At 34.4% G+C, this 20,043-nt stretch overlaps 1 protein-coding gene across 3 annotated transcripts in view; it reads right to left on the reverse strand.

The window, feature by feature from the left end:
• Positions 1–1,905: 1,905 nt before the first annotated feature.
• LOC149831012 (phospholipid-transporting ATPase 2-like) overlaps positions 1,906–20,043 on the reverse strand; it is a 160,628-nt gene continuing 142,490 nt past the window's right edge. For 2 of the 3 annotated variants that reach the window (XM_090013607.1, XM_090013606.1), the window contains 3 exons: positions 5,076–5,203; positions 3,086–3,236; positions 2,584–2,994 (listed from right to left, as the gene is read on the reverse strand). In XM_090013607.1, the coding sequence (XP_089869733.1) occupies positions 2,659–2,994; positions 3,086–3,236; positions 5,076–5,203 (615 nt within the window). In that variant the 3' untranslated portion in view covers positions 2,584–2,658. Of the gene's footprint in view, positions 2,163–2,583; positions 2,995–3,085; positions 3,237–5,075; positions 5,204–20,043 lie in introns of those variants that run through there. The other variant, XM_090013608.1, reaches the window with a different exon arrangement.

The raw sequence follows: 20,043 nt of genomic DNA on the forward strand, positions 1-20,043 counted from the left end.
TTTTTCTTATGAACAATGAGAGAGAGAGAGAGAGAGAGAGAGAGAGAGTTTCCTCAATTTATGGCTATAATATTAAGAGAGATTTTGGAAAGAAAGAGAGAGAGAAAGCTTTCTCATGTTGTGAGGATTAAAAACAAGGGAGAAACGTTTTAGAAAGAGAGAACAGTTATAAATAGTTAAAATAGTAACTAATTTTTGAAAAAATTATAATGTGTCACGTAAGTAATACTTTTTTTTTTACCAAATCTCTATGCAAATGCCTATATAAATTTTCAGTTACATTGTCCTCACGTCGCATTAATGTCAACTGAAGAAAGTTATAAAAAAATTGTGCAACTATGACACTTGCTTATGCATTTTAACATTTAATATTTAAGATTAAGAAAGATAAGATAAGAACCTCTCTCTCTCTGAAATGAAAAAGATGTTGGATAAGATCATTCGTTATCTCCACTCAAACGTTAACTTTTTTGGGCTTCTTTTGGATCAGTGCGGCAAATATGGCATTTTAAAAAAGAAAAAGTGCATGATATTGCACAATTGATAAAAATGCCAATATCAGCTAGAAGTTAATTCATTTGTTCTTAATTTTTAACTTTTTTCTTCATAAAAATTAGGCTTTTTTTGTTAGCCTTCACCTTTTTTCTAAAAACATGAGAAAAATAAAATATCAAGACAATTTGGCTCTCGTATTTATCGAAAAAGGGTTTTGCCACTATGCGTTGGATATTGCATCAATGGTGAATTCTTTATAGTATATGGATTGTGTACGGTAGCTTGAAGGATGATTGATACAGTTTGAAGTTGAGTTTCGGGGTCGAATGAGATAGCTAGATGGCTGAGTCATACTATTATAACCAGTACTGTTCGAGTACCATATGAGTTATTTCTTAGCTTGCTTATCAAAATAAAAAGGAGAGAGAGAGAGAGAGAGAGAGAGAGAGAGAGAGAGAGAGAGAGAGAGAGAGAGAGAGATTTCTTAATGTTCTGAGGTGGCCCCAAGTATTGTCCACGTCACTTAGTTCAGGGGTTTGGCATGTTTATGATGCCCTTGGACATGAGAGAGGGGGATGTTACAACACACTCTAAATGGCATGTCAACATGTATAACACAAACAAATTTAAATAAATAATCAGGGAATATTTTTTGGGAGCCATGCAGTGACTAGGCGAACCCAACCTGAACAGCCTAACAGCCTAACAGCCTAACAACCCTAAGCCCTGCACATCACCCCATGTATGACTACCAAAACAATCATTGGCACTGCACATCACCTTATGTGCAGCTGCCTGGATGTTACGCCCTATGCACCACCTCATGTCCAGCAACCTAGCCTAAAGTCAAGGTTTCGCGCACCACCTTATGCACGATGCCACAGTACTCTTCATGAATGTGCGAAGGCCATTATTATTTGAGCTTTGAAAAGAGGGTGACACTCTGCCCTTCCGAACAAACAACATCGTGTCACCCAGGCTGTGACATGGCCTCTTGAAAGTGTCACCCAAGAGACATGCAAGTACTTTACAAATAAGAAAAGGTCATTGTCGACCCTCAACCATACAACCAGTTGATAGCTATATGTTTTAGCAAGCAACACTACCCAAATCACTCAATGATGTTGAGACACTCGCTTGGCCTCATGCCACCATGCACAGTCGAGATCACCTAATGCAAACCTCAAGGGAATAAGCTCTAACCCACACGCCCTCCCTTGCGTACCAAACGCTATGCATGAGATACTCTTATTTTGAATTAATAGATATTTAACCAAATCTCTTAAAACATCCTCCAGTCTGCTAGCCCAACACAATGCAGCCAATACACCTTGTTTGTGCCGCCATATATCATTGCACCAATACCAATACCATTGCTCATTGCATGCTATGCTACCACCTCCCGGCATCAATAGCCCAATTCATATTGTCCTCTATTACCCCTTATGCATTTTCCACTCAATAGTGTTTCACACTGCCCTTGCCACAATGCACACACATCTACCAAATGTTCCCGTCACCTAGCTGAACGTTGAGTACCATTTACCACCTGCATGATAGGTTGAGCCAACGATGATGCCTTGCAATGACCACTGCACACGACGTCTCTTCGCATGCACCGAGTATTGCCATGTGACATACAAGGGCTGAATATTGGGGAAGATGACCTGAAGTATAAAAACTGTTCTTAAGTGCCACAAATTTGTACTTACCAAGATACAAAAAAGTACCAGTAATACAACAAACAACAAAATTACAAAAAGGACATACACCCTGTTCTTTTAGTAACAGGTTCATACACAGCAGAATCACTAGTAGGAATGGCAATATTAATATCATCACCAATGATTAAAAAAATCGACAAAAAAGGATTGCCTTCAAACATGCCAATTGCTCTAAATTACGACCACATATTGCATTCATTTTCATATTTTTTATTAACTCAGTAATGCAATGCAGCATTAAGCAGTGATTTTTTTGTTAACTTCTAACAGCTATAAATGGAGGTTAAAGATCCACAAAGTACTGGATGCTATGGGACGCATCAACAAATTATACAACCTTCACTGACAAATATAACTTGGAAAATTGGGGGAGAAAAAATTGAACTATTGCCATATAAAGATTCTACACACTTCTAAAACTTTTGTGAATTACTTTGCATCAATTATCCTTGCAATTTCTTGAATAATTTGATGAAAGTCTGGACGGAGACTGAAAAAATTCAAATGGTGTACTTGATCCAAAAGATCTCCTAGCTGTAGACGGAGAATCGTGGAGAAGAGGTTCGTGGACAGGATTTCGATTTTTAGGTTGACTTATAGACAGTGGAGAAACTTCTTTCTCCATGACCCTTAATTGATGCTCAACGTTTACAAGAGAGGTCATATACGATCCTGAGCGCTCTGCCTGTTGAAGCACATTGATGGCACTTGATCTGTATGTATAACGGAAGTACTTGAGAGCTAGCACTGGGCCCATACCTGAAACCACAATAAGCTACAACAAAATTTCATGCAAAATTCAGTAACTGGTGAGCAGTGAAATGGCACCCATATTCTCATTAGTAACTATTGGAGATGGAACCCACCAGCATTGTGAACCAGTAGGATGGCTGCTTGCAGACTCGGAACATTACGGTGTACATGCCAGCCCATGGTAAGGCACTCACAACAAAATTAATGATGTAAAAAGCAGCAAGGTTCAGCCATATAGCAATATGCTGAAATAACGTGAACGAACTGCATGCAAATACAGATAATGAAATCAGAGAACCATAAAAGAGAGACAGAGGGAGAGAAAGAAATTGTGTGCAATTGTACGCATGCATGCATGTGTGTGCATGCATGTTGTGTGTGTGTGTGTGTGTGTGTGATAGAATGGCTTGCTAAGTTCTTTTTCCCTTGACATCTTCTTGCATACCACGTGTACAACATGGATGGATTGGTACCATGAAGAATATCATTATAGTTAAAACAGTAAGTGATCCTTCCAGAAATACTTCTTAGATTCTCACCGTGCAAAGTTAAATTTTGCTATACAGTGAATTTAATTTTTATTCATGATGAAACACATTTATACAACACACTGCAATGATTGTTATCGCCAATCCCAAGAACTTGTTAATGACTAAGGTTGCACACCAGCCAAACTCAAGCTTACTAGGCTTAAGCCAAACCCGGTTCTGGTCAAACTTGATTTAGGTTGAGCTTGTCTCCACTTGTTTGGCTCAAGCTGAGGGGTAAATATAAAAAACATAAAACATATTATTGTTTTTTAAAAGATGAAGGTAGAGGATCTGAAAACCATCACCTCTAAGGTAAGAAGGAAACAACTAAACCACCACACAACATATTTTGATGTTATAAATTATATAACATAAATCTACAATTTTTATATTTGAAAATGAGCTTAAACAAGCCTTAATGGAACCCAAACACAGCTCAGATCCACTTCATTTATGCAAACAAGCAAGTCGAGTTTTTGGCGAAGATCTCAGCTTGGCGTGCAGCCTATCAATGATTATTGATAGTCATGACATTAACCACGCACACAATGTTTGCATTGTAGGTCTTTTACATAAGCAGGCAAAGCCAAAGAAGATGGATATCTCCCTTCTGGATGTGCATATTGCCTCACCAAGGAGATGAGCATGTTTACATAGCACCAGGCTATGATGTATTGGATGATGAATGTTTCCATCAATTTAACTGATTAGAAGATGTGGAATGAATGGGTACCATGATAGCTAACCGCATATGACTAAAATAGTTCTCATGAAATATATAATGAAAAGAGATCTTTCAACATATTTTTTCTTGAACCATAAAAAACCAAATATTTTAACAAGATTAAACCTTCAGGGGTATTTTTGTCCCAAAATTCTTAAAATTTCATAAAGTAAACTTAACAGAGATCACAATATGACACCACATCATTAAGTAGTATTGATGCATTACAAGTTCTATCGCCATCACTAGGAGAAAACTATATTAGGTGCTCATCTGAGCACCTAATTTAAAGAGATATGCCCTTCACCCAGGTGATTGGCAACACCAGCAGGCTAGAAAATGAGTGATCACAGACATTCAGCCCATTGTTGCTAAAAGCCGTGAAAATCATTCTTAGTGCTGGAGTTTCTAAACTGCAACTTTACATCGTGCACAGGTGATTTTCTATAGAAAATGGAGTTATTTAACTCCAAAGTCGTAGAGAAAAAGTAGGTGAAATGTGTCCCCACATCAATGTTGTTTTATTCCTCTAATCTTCGCAGATGGATGTAACCTGAAAGTCGTAGGGCCTACATGCTATACATCTACTGTGCAAGGGAGACCACAAGTTAATTGGAAGCAAACCAACTTTAAATTACATCAAATTGATTTAGCATGGGTTTAATAGATTCCATAATTGCTAAGCCCATCAAAGAGGCTTAATGGAAAAATAGAGAAATGAAAGTAGAAGAGGAAAAGAACAGTAAGAAAAGTATACAGCAACAGTATAGTAGCAACAATAGTAGTGGACCTAGTCGTATAGAATAGCCGTTGCTATAGTGCTAAGAATTTACAAGTACAGAAGCTTACTTGGTCTCCAAGGTAACAACAAAAGCCTGCAACCAAATGCATCCAGAAAGTGCGACCATCGACAGCTCTTCCATTTCACTTTTATCATCAGCATATACATGTATGCTAATAATAAATACGACAAGTGCCTATAAAAAATTATAAGCTAATATTATCCAAATGTAATGTGGACTCTATGTAAGACGAGAAAACCAAATTTTTCTAGCACTAAGTGTGCTGCTCCAGAAAACAGAGTAACAAATAACTATCTAAACCTGAAACCAAACATCAACTTCAAAGAACTAGACATGAAAAAAGACACTTGAATATTTAACAAAAAAAAACATTGGAAAGAAGGATCGACATGCTTTGCTGTATTACCACATATAGATAGGGACAGTTTTTACTTTTCCAATTGTTAGGCATCTGCATTATTTACTTGAATAAGATCAGGATAGTTTTTTTTTCTTCTGAATATAATTAATTTTTAAGCATTCTTACAAAGCTAATGAAATCAAATGCATAATATGTTTAAGGCACATTTCTAACTGTATGATTTAATCTAGGTTAATAAAATGTGGGACATTCATCCCTAATCAATTGGATGATCCTTTGACAGCACTCTTTATCCCTTTTTCTCTTTGAGGTTTCTCCTGTAACCAATGGGCTTGAATACAAAAGCAATATTTTAGATGGTATCAAAGCAGACAAGAGGCAAGACTCAGATCAAGTCAAAGCTTAAATTTCCGCTTTACCACCTCCTTTCTTATTTCTTTTCTTTGATATTTTCCTTGTCTGATTATTGTTCCCTTTTTTCCTGTCTTTTCTTTTGATATATGTATTTTTAGCCCTTTGCCTTTTCTTTCTCTCCTTTTATCATTTTGTCTAATACACTTTTATCTATAAAATTCCTCTAACAATTGGCCCTGTCACCCAGTAGAAAAAAATAGAAGTTTCAATAGAAGATACAAAAAAGAGTCACTACCATTCAATTTGATGTCAGGCCATACAAGCAACCAGATCTGATCTTATTTTTTCAGGAAAAAAAAGGCTGAGGTCATCAGCATTCCACAACAGGCCTAAACCCATAAGACCCGAAATCAGGAATAGGTCTGTTCATTCTTTGACTGCTTTCTGTCTCATTTCTTTGTTTTTCTTCACCAACCTTAAAAAGTAAAACAGCATCAGCAAGGTCTGCTTTTCATAATCCATATGAAATTCCTTCCCTTACTTTTCTCTTAATTATCATGGCATCTACTTTTGATATCAATTTTTCTTTTCTTAGTCAATCCGTGACTTTAGAAGCTTCACACTTTGAAATCTATAACCTAGAAGAAACAAATCATCCCCTTATCAGCAGTGATGGTTTGATGGGAAAACTCAACAAATTTGTACCCTTACCTGAAGAGTATGTCCCTTAAGGATACAATGAAGATGAGACAAACTAAAGGCCTATAGTAAAAAATCCTGAATATGTCACTTTGAGTAAGCTAGTTTGAGCATACAACCATACATAAGTTTTACCATCCTAAGCTGGAATTGGCAAGGCAATTCAAATGTTTGGATGTTCTTAGTTGTTTGAAGTCCGTCATTGGCTAGCTAACAACAAATTATTGTCATATATTTGATGGTATATTTGCATGAAAAGAGTAAGGGATTAAGGGATAGAACAATATGTTTGCAACAATTTATGCTGGATATGTGCATCAACCAATTTTTGCTGAATTGTAGTAAGGCAAGGTCTAATACCTGACCATAAACCAAAGAAGAAGATAACCAGTCAGCATGAAGTTCTGGCAGTTCTACAACTGTGCCCTCACAACAATAATGGTGGTAGAAAAAGAGGTCACAAAAACTGTTAAAATGTATTATTCAATCATTGTAATCATATATATATATTTTATATATATAAAGGATGATACATATACATATATGGTATATATGTATATGTATCTTCCTAATTATATATATAAAATATATATTTCTCTATTTTTAGTCATAGGAGTAGTTTAGTCATTTCCCTATTTTTACGCATATTCCATCATTTGGAATGTGATTGTAATTTTCTTTTTCTTTTTATTTTTTCTTTTATTCTTTTTGTGGTTTGCGCCACCTAGGGAGGCTCCCCAAAAGAGTCGTTGAGGAGCCCCCAACGACTCCTTTGGGAGCCCCCTATGTGGCTCTTCCAAACGGTTATAAATAGGGGTCTCCCCCTTGTATTTTATATCTCTTGAAGAAGCTTTTGCTCCATTGTAATGGGTGTTACACCCTTCTTCTCTTCAATAATATCAACTTATGCCTTATAGGCATTTTTGCCCATTTCGTGGGTTTGTGTTAGCACATTATGTGCTTGTGTTTTCCCCTTTAGTGGGTATATCCGCACTTCATGTGCATGTGTATTGGTTCATTATTGAACCTAATGTATTCAAAGCCGTTTCTTTACATGGTATCAGAGCAAGGTTGGGATCGAGTTGCTCTTTGTTGCATTGAGAAGCGTGCTATTCAAGAAAGTTTAAAGAAAAATGGTGAAGTCCTCATCTCGCTCTTTTGTTTCTTAAAATGATTTGGTATGCATTGTATTTCTTTAAGTATTGTGCATTATGTTTTTGGGTTCTTAACATTTCATTGAACTTTCTTAAAGATATGTTTTGCATATGTGTTCTCTTTTGTCATTATGATTTTGTGTTCTTAACATTTCATTGAACCTTTTTTCGTATATTATTCTTTTTTGTATGTCTTTTCTTGAAAGTCTTTTATTGATAAATTCTAAAACCGGTGAACTTGTTTTTCGAATAATTAAATATGTGATTGCTCAAAACATGGTCTAATGGGTCGATAATTTTTGAATTTTTTGGATATGACCATTGAAATTTTTGAATCTATACCCAATTTTGGATGTAAGAATACCATCTATATGAAAAATAAGTCTTTTAAGAAAATTATGTTAAAAGAAAAATATTTGTGAGATATGTAGCTTTGCTCACATACTCTCATCATAATTGTGGGTTCTTATTAAAGGTATGTGTTTATCCTCTAAAAATGTCCTATATGAGGCTTTTCATAATATCGTGTGATTGACATATATTAACTATGAAAAATTCCTTATTAATGTTTTATTTTCTTACCTAATGACTTCTTTTCATATGAGCAATATTTGATTAAGAAGGCATTTTATATTAAGTTTTAAAATGATCTCATGAAATATGGTTATTTACTTTACATTCTTCAAATCAATTTCAAGAATGTGTTTTATTATAAAATTTACGGTCTTCATCAATGTTGTTGCATACTTATTACATTAGAAGTCGGTTATAATCTATTAAGTCATATGTTTTTAATAATATTATGAATTTGTGTTTATAGATTTATGCCATAACGCAATCCTATTATTCCTTTTTTATTGGAATTTTCTCCACTTTAATGAAGTTTTCCCTATTCCTTTCATATGTACCCTCTTTTGGGGATTTGTTTTTGTTGGATCTCTCTTTGAGAGGCCTTTTTATCCTTGTGAATCTTCTTATGAGTATATGTTCTTTGAGAAGATTCCATGATTGTTATAAGCTTCTTCTTAAAATAACAATATTGATTTTTATGAGATATTTTAAATATCACCTCTTTATGAATGCTTGAGAGCTCTCTCTCTCTCTTTTCAGTAAGAGTTGTTTATATTGCCTTCTTTAGGGCTTGTGTTTGTTTTTGTCCCTTAGTGGACTTGTAAGATTGTTTCTTTTATCATTGTAAGTGCTTCCGCAATATCTTGGTACATGTTGTCCTAAATTTGCACATTTAAGATTATTGTTATTTTACATCTTGGTATGCATATAATTGCAAATTATAAAGGCTTGATTTGTTTCTTGGATTATTCCAAATCCTTTCTCACACATGACATTGCTTAAATATTTCATGTTGTGTTTATTAAGTCTTTTGATAATGACTTCTTTTTAAGGAATTAATCATGATTGAACATAATTTCATGTTTATGCAAACTTATGGTTATAAGGCATATTGTTGTGATTAATTATGTTGGACCCTTGAATCGTCCCTCTTTGTAAAATCACATATTTGGAAAATAATTTCCCTAAGTGTTCATCGCCTTTTTATGGCATTTATTTTTATTCATCACAAGTTATATGATGTATCAATCCTTTTTTGTATGGCCTTATTGTTATATTAGAGATGGTTGTTGAGGTGAGTTATGGGCACCTTGTGTTATGTCATTTTAGATTGTCCACTTGCCATATTAAAGATGGTTGTTGAGGTGAGTTAAGGGCACCTTGGGACTCTAAAATGATTTGTTATATGATCTCTAATTATGAGTGTGTCACTTGTTTTTCCTTTTTTAGCCATTGGTTTTATAGATGCTCTTATTTATATATAAAATGTGATGGATATATGGTGTTTGAAACCTTAAATGTTTTAAGGTATATTAAAATCAAGGTTTTCGGGATTATTGCCCAACCTTTTATTGTTTATGAATCTTATGAGTGCACTTGCACATTTGTGATTTCGTGTTTTTGTGCTTTGAGCACAAGTGTTCCAAGTGTTCTTGGTGTGCGTATTATGTTCAGATATATATTTCTCCAAAATGTTATTGTTATGGGTATTCTTTTTAAAGAATATTGTTCTATTGATTCAAGGTTTTATTTATATGTTTGTCATTACAAGTTTTATTGTCTCAAAAGTCTTCTCCTTTTATAACTCTTATCTAAGTGTCATCATATGTAGACAAGAATTTTATTACACCTTTGTGTATTGGTAGCCCTTTGTTGGCTTTATTCTCTTGGTCTAGTAGCTGAACACACTTGTCTTGAGTGTTATTATATGTAGACAAGGCACGTTGATTTACACCATGGTGTGCGATTTTAGTCCATGTTGGCATTTGTGTCCTTGTTCTAGTCGCTGAGATGTATGCCCATGATTGACTTCTTTCACTCCTTTCAAGTGCCATCTTATGTAGACAAGAGATGTATTGTGTTTTTTCCCATGGTTGGCTTGATACTCTTGTTCTAGTAGCTGAACATACTTGGTTTTGAGTGCATTTTTACGTAGACAAAAGATGCTTTTGGTCCATGTTGGCATGTATTCTCTTGTTCTTGTCGTTGATACACTCATTTCAAGTATTATTACATGTAAACAAGAGGTTCATTTGCACACCTTTGTGTGTGTCTTTGGCCTTTAAATGACTTTATATTTATGATTCTTGATCTAGTAGCTTATACACTTGATTTATGGGTTTTGGAGGACTAATGAGGTAGTTGCTTGTGGTGGATGAATTATTGTTGAAATTCCATTCATATTTTGTTTTTTAATACAAGTGAATCATATCATTAATATGCATATTTTAAAATCAAATTGATTTTTTTGGTCACCTTTTATATTTGATATGCAAAATGCGTTTTTGTAATTGCAATCATTTGAGTGAGATGTTCCTAAATGTATAAGGTTCTCTACTCAAATAACACTCATTATTTTGCCTCTTAAGTGGACTTAAAACCTTTTGAAACTCTTGTGTTTTATACACTCCTTTTATACTCTTGAGCATTTCTTTCTTGAAATCGCTTTCAAAAGAATTGCTAAAATCAATAACACTTGTCTTTCTATCTTGTAAGCTCAAGTAATATTACTTGACTAAAGTATGATTGGAGCATGTTCATTAATGACTCTTTTGAGTGTTGATTCATTTCATGATATTATATGCATATGCTCATTATGGTCTTTAGGCCCTCATTCAATAAATTATGTGCAACTTATGCCTTTTCGTAGGCTTTTTGTGGTGTCCCTTAGTGGACCATTATGTTATTCCTCGTTATGAGGTTATGTTTGTCCAATGTTGGACCTTATGAATGCATTATGCATTCTTCTAATTTGTTTTCGCTCACTCTTTAACATGGTATATGATTATGAAAAATGGTTTTCTAAAATCATTTTGCATACATAAGTAATTATCTTGTTCTATCAAATCATGTGCTTCAAATAAAATAATTGTGTTTTTACTATGCATAGAATATCTTTTTGCACCATTACTTTTGGATAAATCATATGATATGATTTTTGGTTAATTCATCTTGTTTGAATGCTTTGAACCTCACCGAGGACATGGCATTGGATAGAAATGATTGGAGGAAAAGGATTCATGTGGAAGACCCAAAATGAATTTCTTTTTTTGGTTCATATCGCTGACCCCAATTGTTTTGGGATGAAGGCGTAGTTGTTGTCATCTTGTTTGAAATATTTCACTTGATTAAAGTGCAAAGATATCTTTTACTTGGACCTTTTCTTGGTTTATTCCACAGGATCTTGAAGAATGTGAAAAAAAGAAGTACCTTTGATAGATTATGAAAGGTGCTCACCATTAAAGACTTTGGAAGAAGACATTTGCAAATTTCAATGGCATTCGTACTAAAGACTCTTGAAGCCTTGGGATTCTTCTTCTTGTATTCTTCAATCTTTTCGTTCCCCCACACAAAGTTTGAGGGGGGGTGTTAAAATGTATTATTCAATCATTGTAATCATATATATATTTTATATATATAAAGGATGATACATATACATATATGGTATATATGTATATGTATCTTCCTAATTATATATATAAAATATATATTTCTCTATTTTTAGTCATAGGGGTAGTTTAGTCATTTCCCTATTTTTACGCATATTCCATCATTTGGAATGTGATTGTAATTTTCTTTTTCTTTTTATTTTTTATTTTATTCTTTTTGTGGTTTGCGCCACCTAGGGAGGCTCCCCAAAAGAGTCGTTGAGGAGCCCCCAACGGTCACAGGGCTCCCAACGACTCCTTTGGGAGCCCCCTATGTGGCTCTTCCAAAGGGTTATAAATAGGAGTCTCCCCCTTGTATTTTATATCTCTTGAAGAAGCTTTTGCTCCATTGTAATGGGTGTTACACCCTTCTTCTCTTCAATAATATCAACTTATGCCTTATAGGCATTTTTGCCCATTTCGTGGGTTTATGTGTTAGCACATTATGTGCTTGTGTTTTCCCCTTTAGTGGGTATACCCGCACTTCATGTGCATGTGTATTGGTTCATTATTGAACCTAATGTATTCAAAGCCGTTTCTTTACAAAAACTATTCAAGATGTATTCATGGACTCTTGCCTACACCTCATCCCAAACTAGCAAATGTCAATAAGTCAGATGTATGGGAAGCATAGGCACACTAATTGTGATCATTGTTGGTAGTGTGTTCCACCTATAAGCCTCAAATTACTCTCTCGCAAGCTCCCTTACACTCCCTTATACATATGCCCCCTTGTTAATATATATATATATATATATATATATATAATATAATATAATATAATTTCTTTTGTTATTAGAATGTAAATAGGGTTTTTCTTGTATTTCATTTTATCTTTTTCTTTTTATTTTGCTGTAATTAGTTTTCATTTTTTATTTCTTATAGCTGTTGCCAGCTAGCAATTAGGACTAGTCTAACGGTCATTGTGGCCGTTATTGTTAAAATAGTGTGTATATATTTATACCTAACTGATATACGTATATTTATACAATATACATATATTAGGGGTATTTTGGTCATTTAACAATATGTAATTTAGTACAGTCCAATAGAAACTGTAAAGTCTTTTTAGTTTTCTTTATTTTTTTGTTTTTTATTATGTATATTCAATGGACTGTTGGGGAGGCAGTCCCTTCAATACATGTGAGGCTTTATAAATAGAGCCTCAACCCTCTATGTAATATATGTTTTTTCTAAAGCATTTTGTGTGTTAATACAAAATCTATTTCTATATTGTGCTCTTCTGGATTTTTTTCTCTTTATGCCCTTGTGAAATTCGTATTTTTTTATATCTTTTTTATAAGATTGTCATTGGTCCATTAGAGACAATAGTATATTTGTGCACTTGTGTAGCCTTTCGTTGGCATTGTAATTGTGCACTCTTGTTTAATTACATGGTATAAGAGGCTCTTGAAGTGATGAAAGCTATTTTAGGATTGCTCTCTTTGTGGCGGTACTCTTCAACTTTTAGTCCTCAAACACAAGTATTCTTTATTATGGGAGAAAGAGATTCCGCCTCTATTATCTCTTACAAGCTCAACGAAAACAATTATTTGATGTGAGCAACCGCTATGGAAAATTACATCAAAGGTAAAAAACTTTGGGAGTTTGTTAGTGGAACCACTAATGAACCTCAACTTAAATTGACAAGAAAAGGAGATCAAGTCAAAGCCCTATCCGAAGAAGAAAAAGAGAAAGCTTTACAAGAATACAAAAACAAGTTAGAGGATTGGAAAGTTAACAATGCTCAATTCTTTCATGGTTCATGAATACTATGGAGTTCAAGATCGCCACCAACATCATCATGATGCATGAATTTTCCTAAAAAAACACCTTCATTCAAAAAGATAGCTAGGGTATATTATCTTAAGACAAGGTACATAATACCAAACAAGGAGATAAAAGTGTAATGGTATTTTATCTCCTATTTGGGATGAACTAGCTATGTTAGAACAAAAATGGGAAGGTTCAACTATTGAAATGAGGAAATTACAAGTTGAAAAAGAAAACCTTTTCTCTTTTCTTTATGTTCTTCGACCAGAATTTGAGCAAGATAGGTCATCCTTGCTTCATAAAACTTTGACTCCTATAAGTGAGGCTCTTGCTCAAATTTGCCAAGAAGAAACAAGACTTGAAATATACAAGTCTAATGATGAGGTTCTTGCTATATCAAGACCCGAAAACAACCTAGCTTTGAAAGAAAATTCAATGGAGGACATAATGGGGGAGGATACAAGGGTAAAATTACTTGTCATCATTCTAAAGAACCGAGACATATAAGACCAGATTGTCCCAAGCTCAAGAAAGTAGCTGTCGTAAGTGAAGAACCTCAAGAATCAAAGAAAGAGGGCAACTTCAATGATTTAACAATTGCCCAAATAACGAAAGTTGTCTCACAAATTCTTAAAGTCATTCCTTCTACATTCGGCACTGTCATCTCCTCCGGGTAAGTCTTTTTGGATTTTGGATTCGAGAGCCTCTTTTCACATGATTCATAATGAGTCTATATTATCCAATTGCACTAATTCATATTTTTCATGTATATCAACCGTCGATGGTACTTCTTTGAAAGTTAAAAGTATAAGAAACCTCAACAATATCTCAAAAAAAAAATTTGTTCCAAATGTGAGGGTTATTTCAAAATTAGATTTAAACCTTTTTTCGGTATCTCAAATTTTCGATTATGGGTATAAAGTATTCTTCTCATCTAAGGCTTGTTGGGTGTAGGATCTCTAGTCAGGAAAGTTGATTGGACAAGGCCATAGAAGAAGAAAGCTTTACTATATGGATTCCTTATGTTTACCCAAAAACTTTTTTTATAATCATATCAAAAAGATTAATTTAGATTTTTTGCATAAAAGATTAGAACACTCAAGTATATCCAAATTATCTCATTTTCCATTTTTGGAAAAAAATTGTAAGGATAAAGAATTTGTATGTGAAGATTATATACTTGGAAAAATGCAAATGCTACATTTCGGATCTAGAACTTTCCTGACTAATAAAATCTTTGAATTAGTGCATTCGGATATATAGGATCACACTCATTTTATGTCAAAAGGTGGTTATTCATATTATGCTACATTCATAGATGATTTTAGTAGACATACTTGGATCTACTTCCTCAAACTCAAATCCGAAGTTTTTTCGTGTTTTAAAATTTTTCATAATCTAGTTAAAAATCAAATTAAAATAAATAATTAAAGTCTTCTGCTATGACTCAGGGGGAGAGTTTCTTTCAAATGAATTTCAATTATATCTAAAAACTCATGGTATTTTACACAAAAGATCTTGTCCTAAGACCCCCCAACAAAATGGTATTTTCGAAAGAAAGCATCGCCATATTATTGAAACTACGAGGACCCTACTCATTTCAAAAGAAATTCCAAAAAAAAATTGAGCCGAAGATGCTTTCACCATGGTATATCTAATAAATAGAATGTTTTCTCAAACTTTGGAAAACAAATCACCTGTCGAAAAGCTTTTTAAAATCTCTCCCGATTTGAAAAGACTAAGGGTCTTTTGATGTAAATGTTTTATACTTCTTGAAAAATATAACAAACTCGCTCCTAAAGCTATAAAATCTATGTCACAGGGACTCTTCAACTAGGTGTCGCACCCGCGTCGCACCCATACCCGATGCGGTCAACCTGACCCTGGGTGCAGTTAACGTACCCAAGGTCATTTATGTCCAACTTTTGGACTTTATATATATATATATATATATATATATATATATAGAATTTTTTATATTTTTGTCACACCCCCGCACCCAAGTTTTTTGAAAGTGCCGCACCCGCACCCATGTGACATAGTATAAAATGTGTTTTTCTTGGATATGCCGAAAATCAAAACAATTATCGATGCTATGATCCAACAAATGATAAACTTTATGTTTTTAGAAATGTAACATCTCTTGAAAATAAAAATGGATTTGATCTTGAAAAACCTAAGGAAGGATCCGAGTATGCCTTCTTATTTGATTTGTTACCTAAATCAAATAATGAAATTATTGATAATTTTGAGTTTATTAATGGACCAAGTGAAGAAAGAGAACCAACTCATAACCTCTTACAATATTCTAGACGAGATAATGAAGAGCATCCATGTGCTTTTAAAAGGTATAATCAACCAACAAATGTTGAAGAATCAAGTGTTAGGAGATCTTAACGGACACATAGGCCTTCAAATAAGTTTGTCTCCTATGAATCATTTTCTCCAAACTGCAGGGCTTGCCTTCTAGCAATTCATTCATATCATGAACCATCTAACTATAAAGAAACTAAAAACATGAAAGAATTGGTAAACGCTATGAAAATAGAATTAGATGCATTACACAAAACTCATACTTGAGCATCTAACCTCTTCCCAAGGAAAAGAAGACAATAGGATGTAGATGGGTATTTAAAGTCAAAACAAAGAGTGACGAGTCCCTAAAAGATATAAAGTAAGATTAGTTGCAAAAGGATATTCTTAGGAATATAGAATAAGATTATGAGAAAACATTTGCTCCAGTAGCTCGCATGACCACAGTTAAAGTTCTAGTTGCAATAGCATCCATTAGAAAATAACCTATATATCAGTTAGACGTTAATGATGCTTTCTTAAATGAAATTTTAAATGAAGAAGTGTATATGGATCATCTCCATGGTCGGACTATTGAAAATGGAATGGTTTTTCGTCTTCAAAAAGTTTTATATGGGCTTAAACAAGCTCTCAAAGCATGATATGATCGATTTAGTGAAACTGTGTTGAATCTTGGATTTAAATCTTGTTATACTGACACTGCTCTTTTTGTAAGATCTACAGGCACCTCACTTATTATTCTGCCTTTATATGTTGATGATATCATCATCACTGAGAATGATTAGAGGAAAATTGAATAAATCAAAATTATGCTTAAAAAATATTTTGATATGACTGCCCTTGGTGTTTTGAGATATTTTTTAGTAATTGAAGTAGCATACTCGCCAAGAGAGTACATTTTGTCTCAAATCAAGTTTGCAGTTTGATATTGTTGTGCGTTTAGGAATCACAAACACAAAATATGTCGATACTCCTAAAATGATAAATGCTAAAATGAGAGCTGAAGACAGAGTTTTATTAGATGATCCAACTCCTTATAAGGCAACTTATCGGATCATTAATGTACCTATGTATTACCAGGCTAGACATTGCGCATGCATTACATACTGCAAGTCAGTTTCAGCATCCAGTATCAGATCATTAATGTACCTATCTATTTCCAGGCTAGATTATCATATTTTATTAGTTTTATAGATGATTATACCAGGTTTACTTGAATTTACATTATGATAAATAAAAATGAACTCTTTGACATTTTCAAGAAGTTTTGTACAATGATTAAAAATCAATTATCTATTGTAATTAAAGCTATTTGTATTGATCTTGGTGGAGAGTATACTAATGGCATATTTGAGAGTTTTTTGCAAAAAAATGAATTGAACATCAAAGGACTTGTCTCTACACACCTGAGTAAAATAGTGTGGCAGAGAGGAAGAAAGACATATTTTAGAGACTACTAGGGCATTACTTTTTTATGGAAGGGTGCCTAAAGAATATTAGGCAGAAGCAGTTTGTATGGCAGTATACCAGATCAATTGTATGCCATCAAGTGGGCTTAGAGTTATGTCTATTTCAATGGTTATATGGATTTGTGCCTAATTATAGCATAATGACAGTCTTTGGGTGCACTTTCTTTGTTTTATTCATGGTTTTAAAACTCGTTGAGTCAACTCGTTGACTCGGCTCGGCTCGGCCCTCCAACGAGTCAACCCGGCAAGGCAAACTCGGTCTGACAAGACTCGCCCTTGACTCGGCCTGACTCGGGCGAGTTCTGGGATGTTTGAAATTTGATTTTTTATTTGAGTTAAACAAACATGGGACGAAGTACGGTTGTTACAGACAGAACATATGTTTTGTCTGTTATGTTCTAAGGGTCTGTCCAATCTTGGACAAGCAATCAGACAGACCCTTAGGGTCTCTTGTGAGTGTGTCCTTAATAGTCCTTGTGTTGGCTGATTTGGTGGACTTATGTGCTCATTGGATTTGTGGTATGTGTGCTCTTGGATCTTTCCTGTGTGTGTGTGTTAACTTCGTAACAGGTACTAAGTATCACTATCATAGCATAATCAACTATAATATTCATCATGTATTATCAGAAGCATAAAATTAAGGAACTAAGTGTATGTTGGAAACTGGTAATTGGCCTTGTGGTAGCCAGTAGCTAGAAGTCACTCAAGAGAGGATTCGTAACGTTTTCATAAATTTCTACCAATAAGACAAATGTCAACAGAGCTTCACATAAGTTCTTGATTGCTTGACAATGAACAAAACCATCAAAATACAAAAATCCCGCTAATTCATAAGAAACAACATTAGGAGCCAGTATTCGTAGGGAAAAGAGTTTTAGCTCTGTTTGGGAGTGAACAACCAGGATTTTATATGTTGCATCTCTTTCAAGAATTTTTGTCATGCCACTTAATTTCATATTTTTCAACTGACACCATAGTTATTCTTCAACTTACTCCATAGTCCTTTGTCTAAAAAAGAAATTTGAAGGCTATTTAGCGGGATATCCTAGAGTTTTTTGCTACAGCATTAGTTGCTTTTAATGACCTTTGTTCATTTGTCAAAGATGTACATTTATATATGGTCACATGGACAACAAAAAGGTCACATGGCATGCCATTGTTGTTCAATTTTTCATTAAGAATATTGCTTATGGTACCAAAGAAGTGGCACTTGTGGGCGTGGGGTGTCCCTTGTGTCCCCGACATTAGATGTAGAGATCTAATGTTCCGAAGGTGATTCGGTCGAGGGCTAAGTTGAAACCCAGTAATAAAATACAAATTGTGTGTAAAGCTACCCTGGGAACCTACTTAACCTCGGGGATTGTACCCGTTTGGTGTATCCGCGGGCAACGGTAATTAAAAAGAGAAACTTAAAGTTGCATGCATTTAATAGGGCATGCATATGGAATTTAAATGAAAGATAATAAAAAGGAATCATGCATTGCACATAATCATGTATTTTCCTGCTATGCACTAGATCATGCATAATTAAATTGTTCTCTAATTCATGGTAGAATGGTGAGTGTATGTTATTTACTTCCTAAGGAGCATACTGAAAGATCTTATTACTTAGTTCTTGTCTATGCTCATGCCTTACTGTTTCTTCATGCTTAATATATGTAACTGGTTGCATGAATGGTTATTTAGATTCTGCATATTTTTATATCTGCACTCACTCAAATCATTACATGAAATCTTATCCATATGCTTTGTTTCACCTGGTTTCTTTAGAAGTAGCTGTGCTCAGAATTTCGGTTCTGATACCCTACTTTGTTGGTTTTTCACAAGATATGGTGAACAGTGAGGTTGGACTATCTACTGGGGATGGATGAGAGTCATATTTGGGCTTGTCAGCTTCAGCAGGGGACAGAGTGACTCTTTCTTTTGTTCAGTTCTTCTAGCTTTTTCAATTGCTGCTTTATTTTCAGTCGAATAAAAACATTGTCTCTAAAATTTACTCATATTCATAAATAAAGAAATTGTTTTGGTTCTTATGGATGATGGTTGCAAGTTCGTTTGTGGTGTTTGGGCTATCCAATGGAAATTGGAACTGAGGACCTTGGATCTCTGGGAAGGTTTCCGCATTGAAAAAAAAATATTCCGCATTTTCAAAGGGTATAATTTGGGGTCGTTACAGAGACATTTTTTGTTGCTTCTTGCATCTCCACGAAATTAGTGAGTCTCCTAAGAATACACAAAAACCAGTGGTGGAGTGACGGTTATTTAGGTCACCTCCCCAATCAGAGTCAGTATAAGCAATTAATTTTAAATCAGAAGAAGAGGACAGAAAAACTCCCTTATTTAGAGTACCCTTTATGTATCTTACGACTCGCAAGATGACACTCATGTGAACTGATGTAGGCGCATACTGAAACTGGCTTGCAGTATGGACTGCATTAGATATATCCGGTCTGGTAATACTCAGATACATCAATGATCCTATAAGTTGTCTATAGGGTGTAGGATCCGAAAGAGGAACACCATCATCAATTTTCATCTTTGCCCCTACTACAGCAAGAGTTTCACAAACCTTCTCATCTGTAATACCTTACCTGTCAATGATCTCAAAAGGAGTATGCTACTTCAATCCCCAAAAAGTAAGTTAGAAAACCCAAATCAGACATTTCAAATTTATCTTTCAAAATAGATTTTATACTTTTAACCAGAGTTACCGGAAGCTTCTTAGATAGGTGGGAAGCTCGCTTCCCGAAAACTCGCTTCGAAAGCACGATACTCTACGCTTCTGAAACTTGATGAGAACCTCGATTCCCCCACGCTTCTCCTATGCTTTCCACATGTTCATCTATTCTTCTTATATGTTCTACTCAATTTTTCATTTTTTTTATATGTTTTC

Source organism: Nuphar pumila, chromosome 7, assembly GCF_984573655.1.
Source record: "Nuphar pumila chromosome 7, dmNupPumi1.hap1.1, whole genome shotgun sequence".
Classification (NCBI taxonomy): domain Eukaryota; kingdom Viridiplantae; phylum Streptophyta; class Magnoliopsida; order Nymphaeales; family Nymphaeaceae; genus Nuphar; species Nuphar pumila.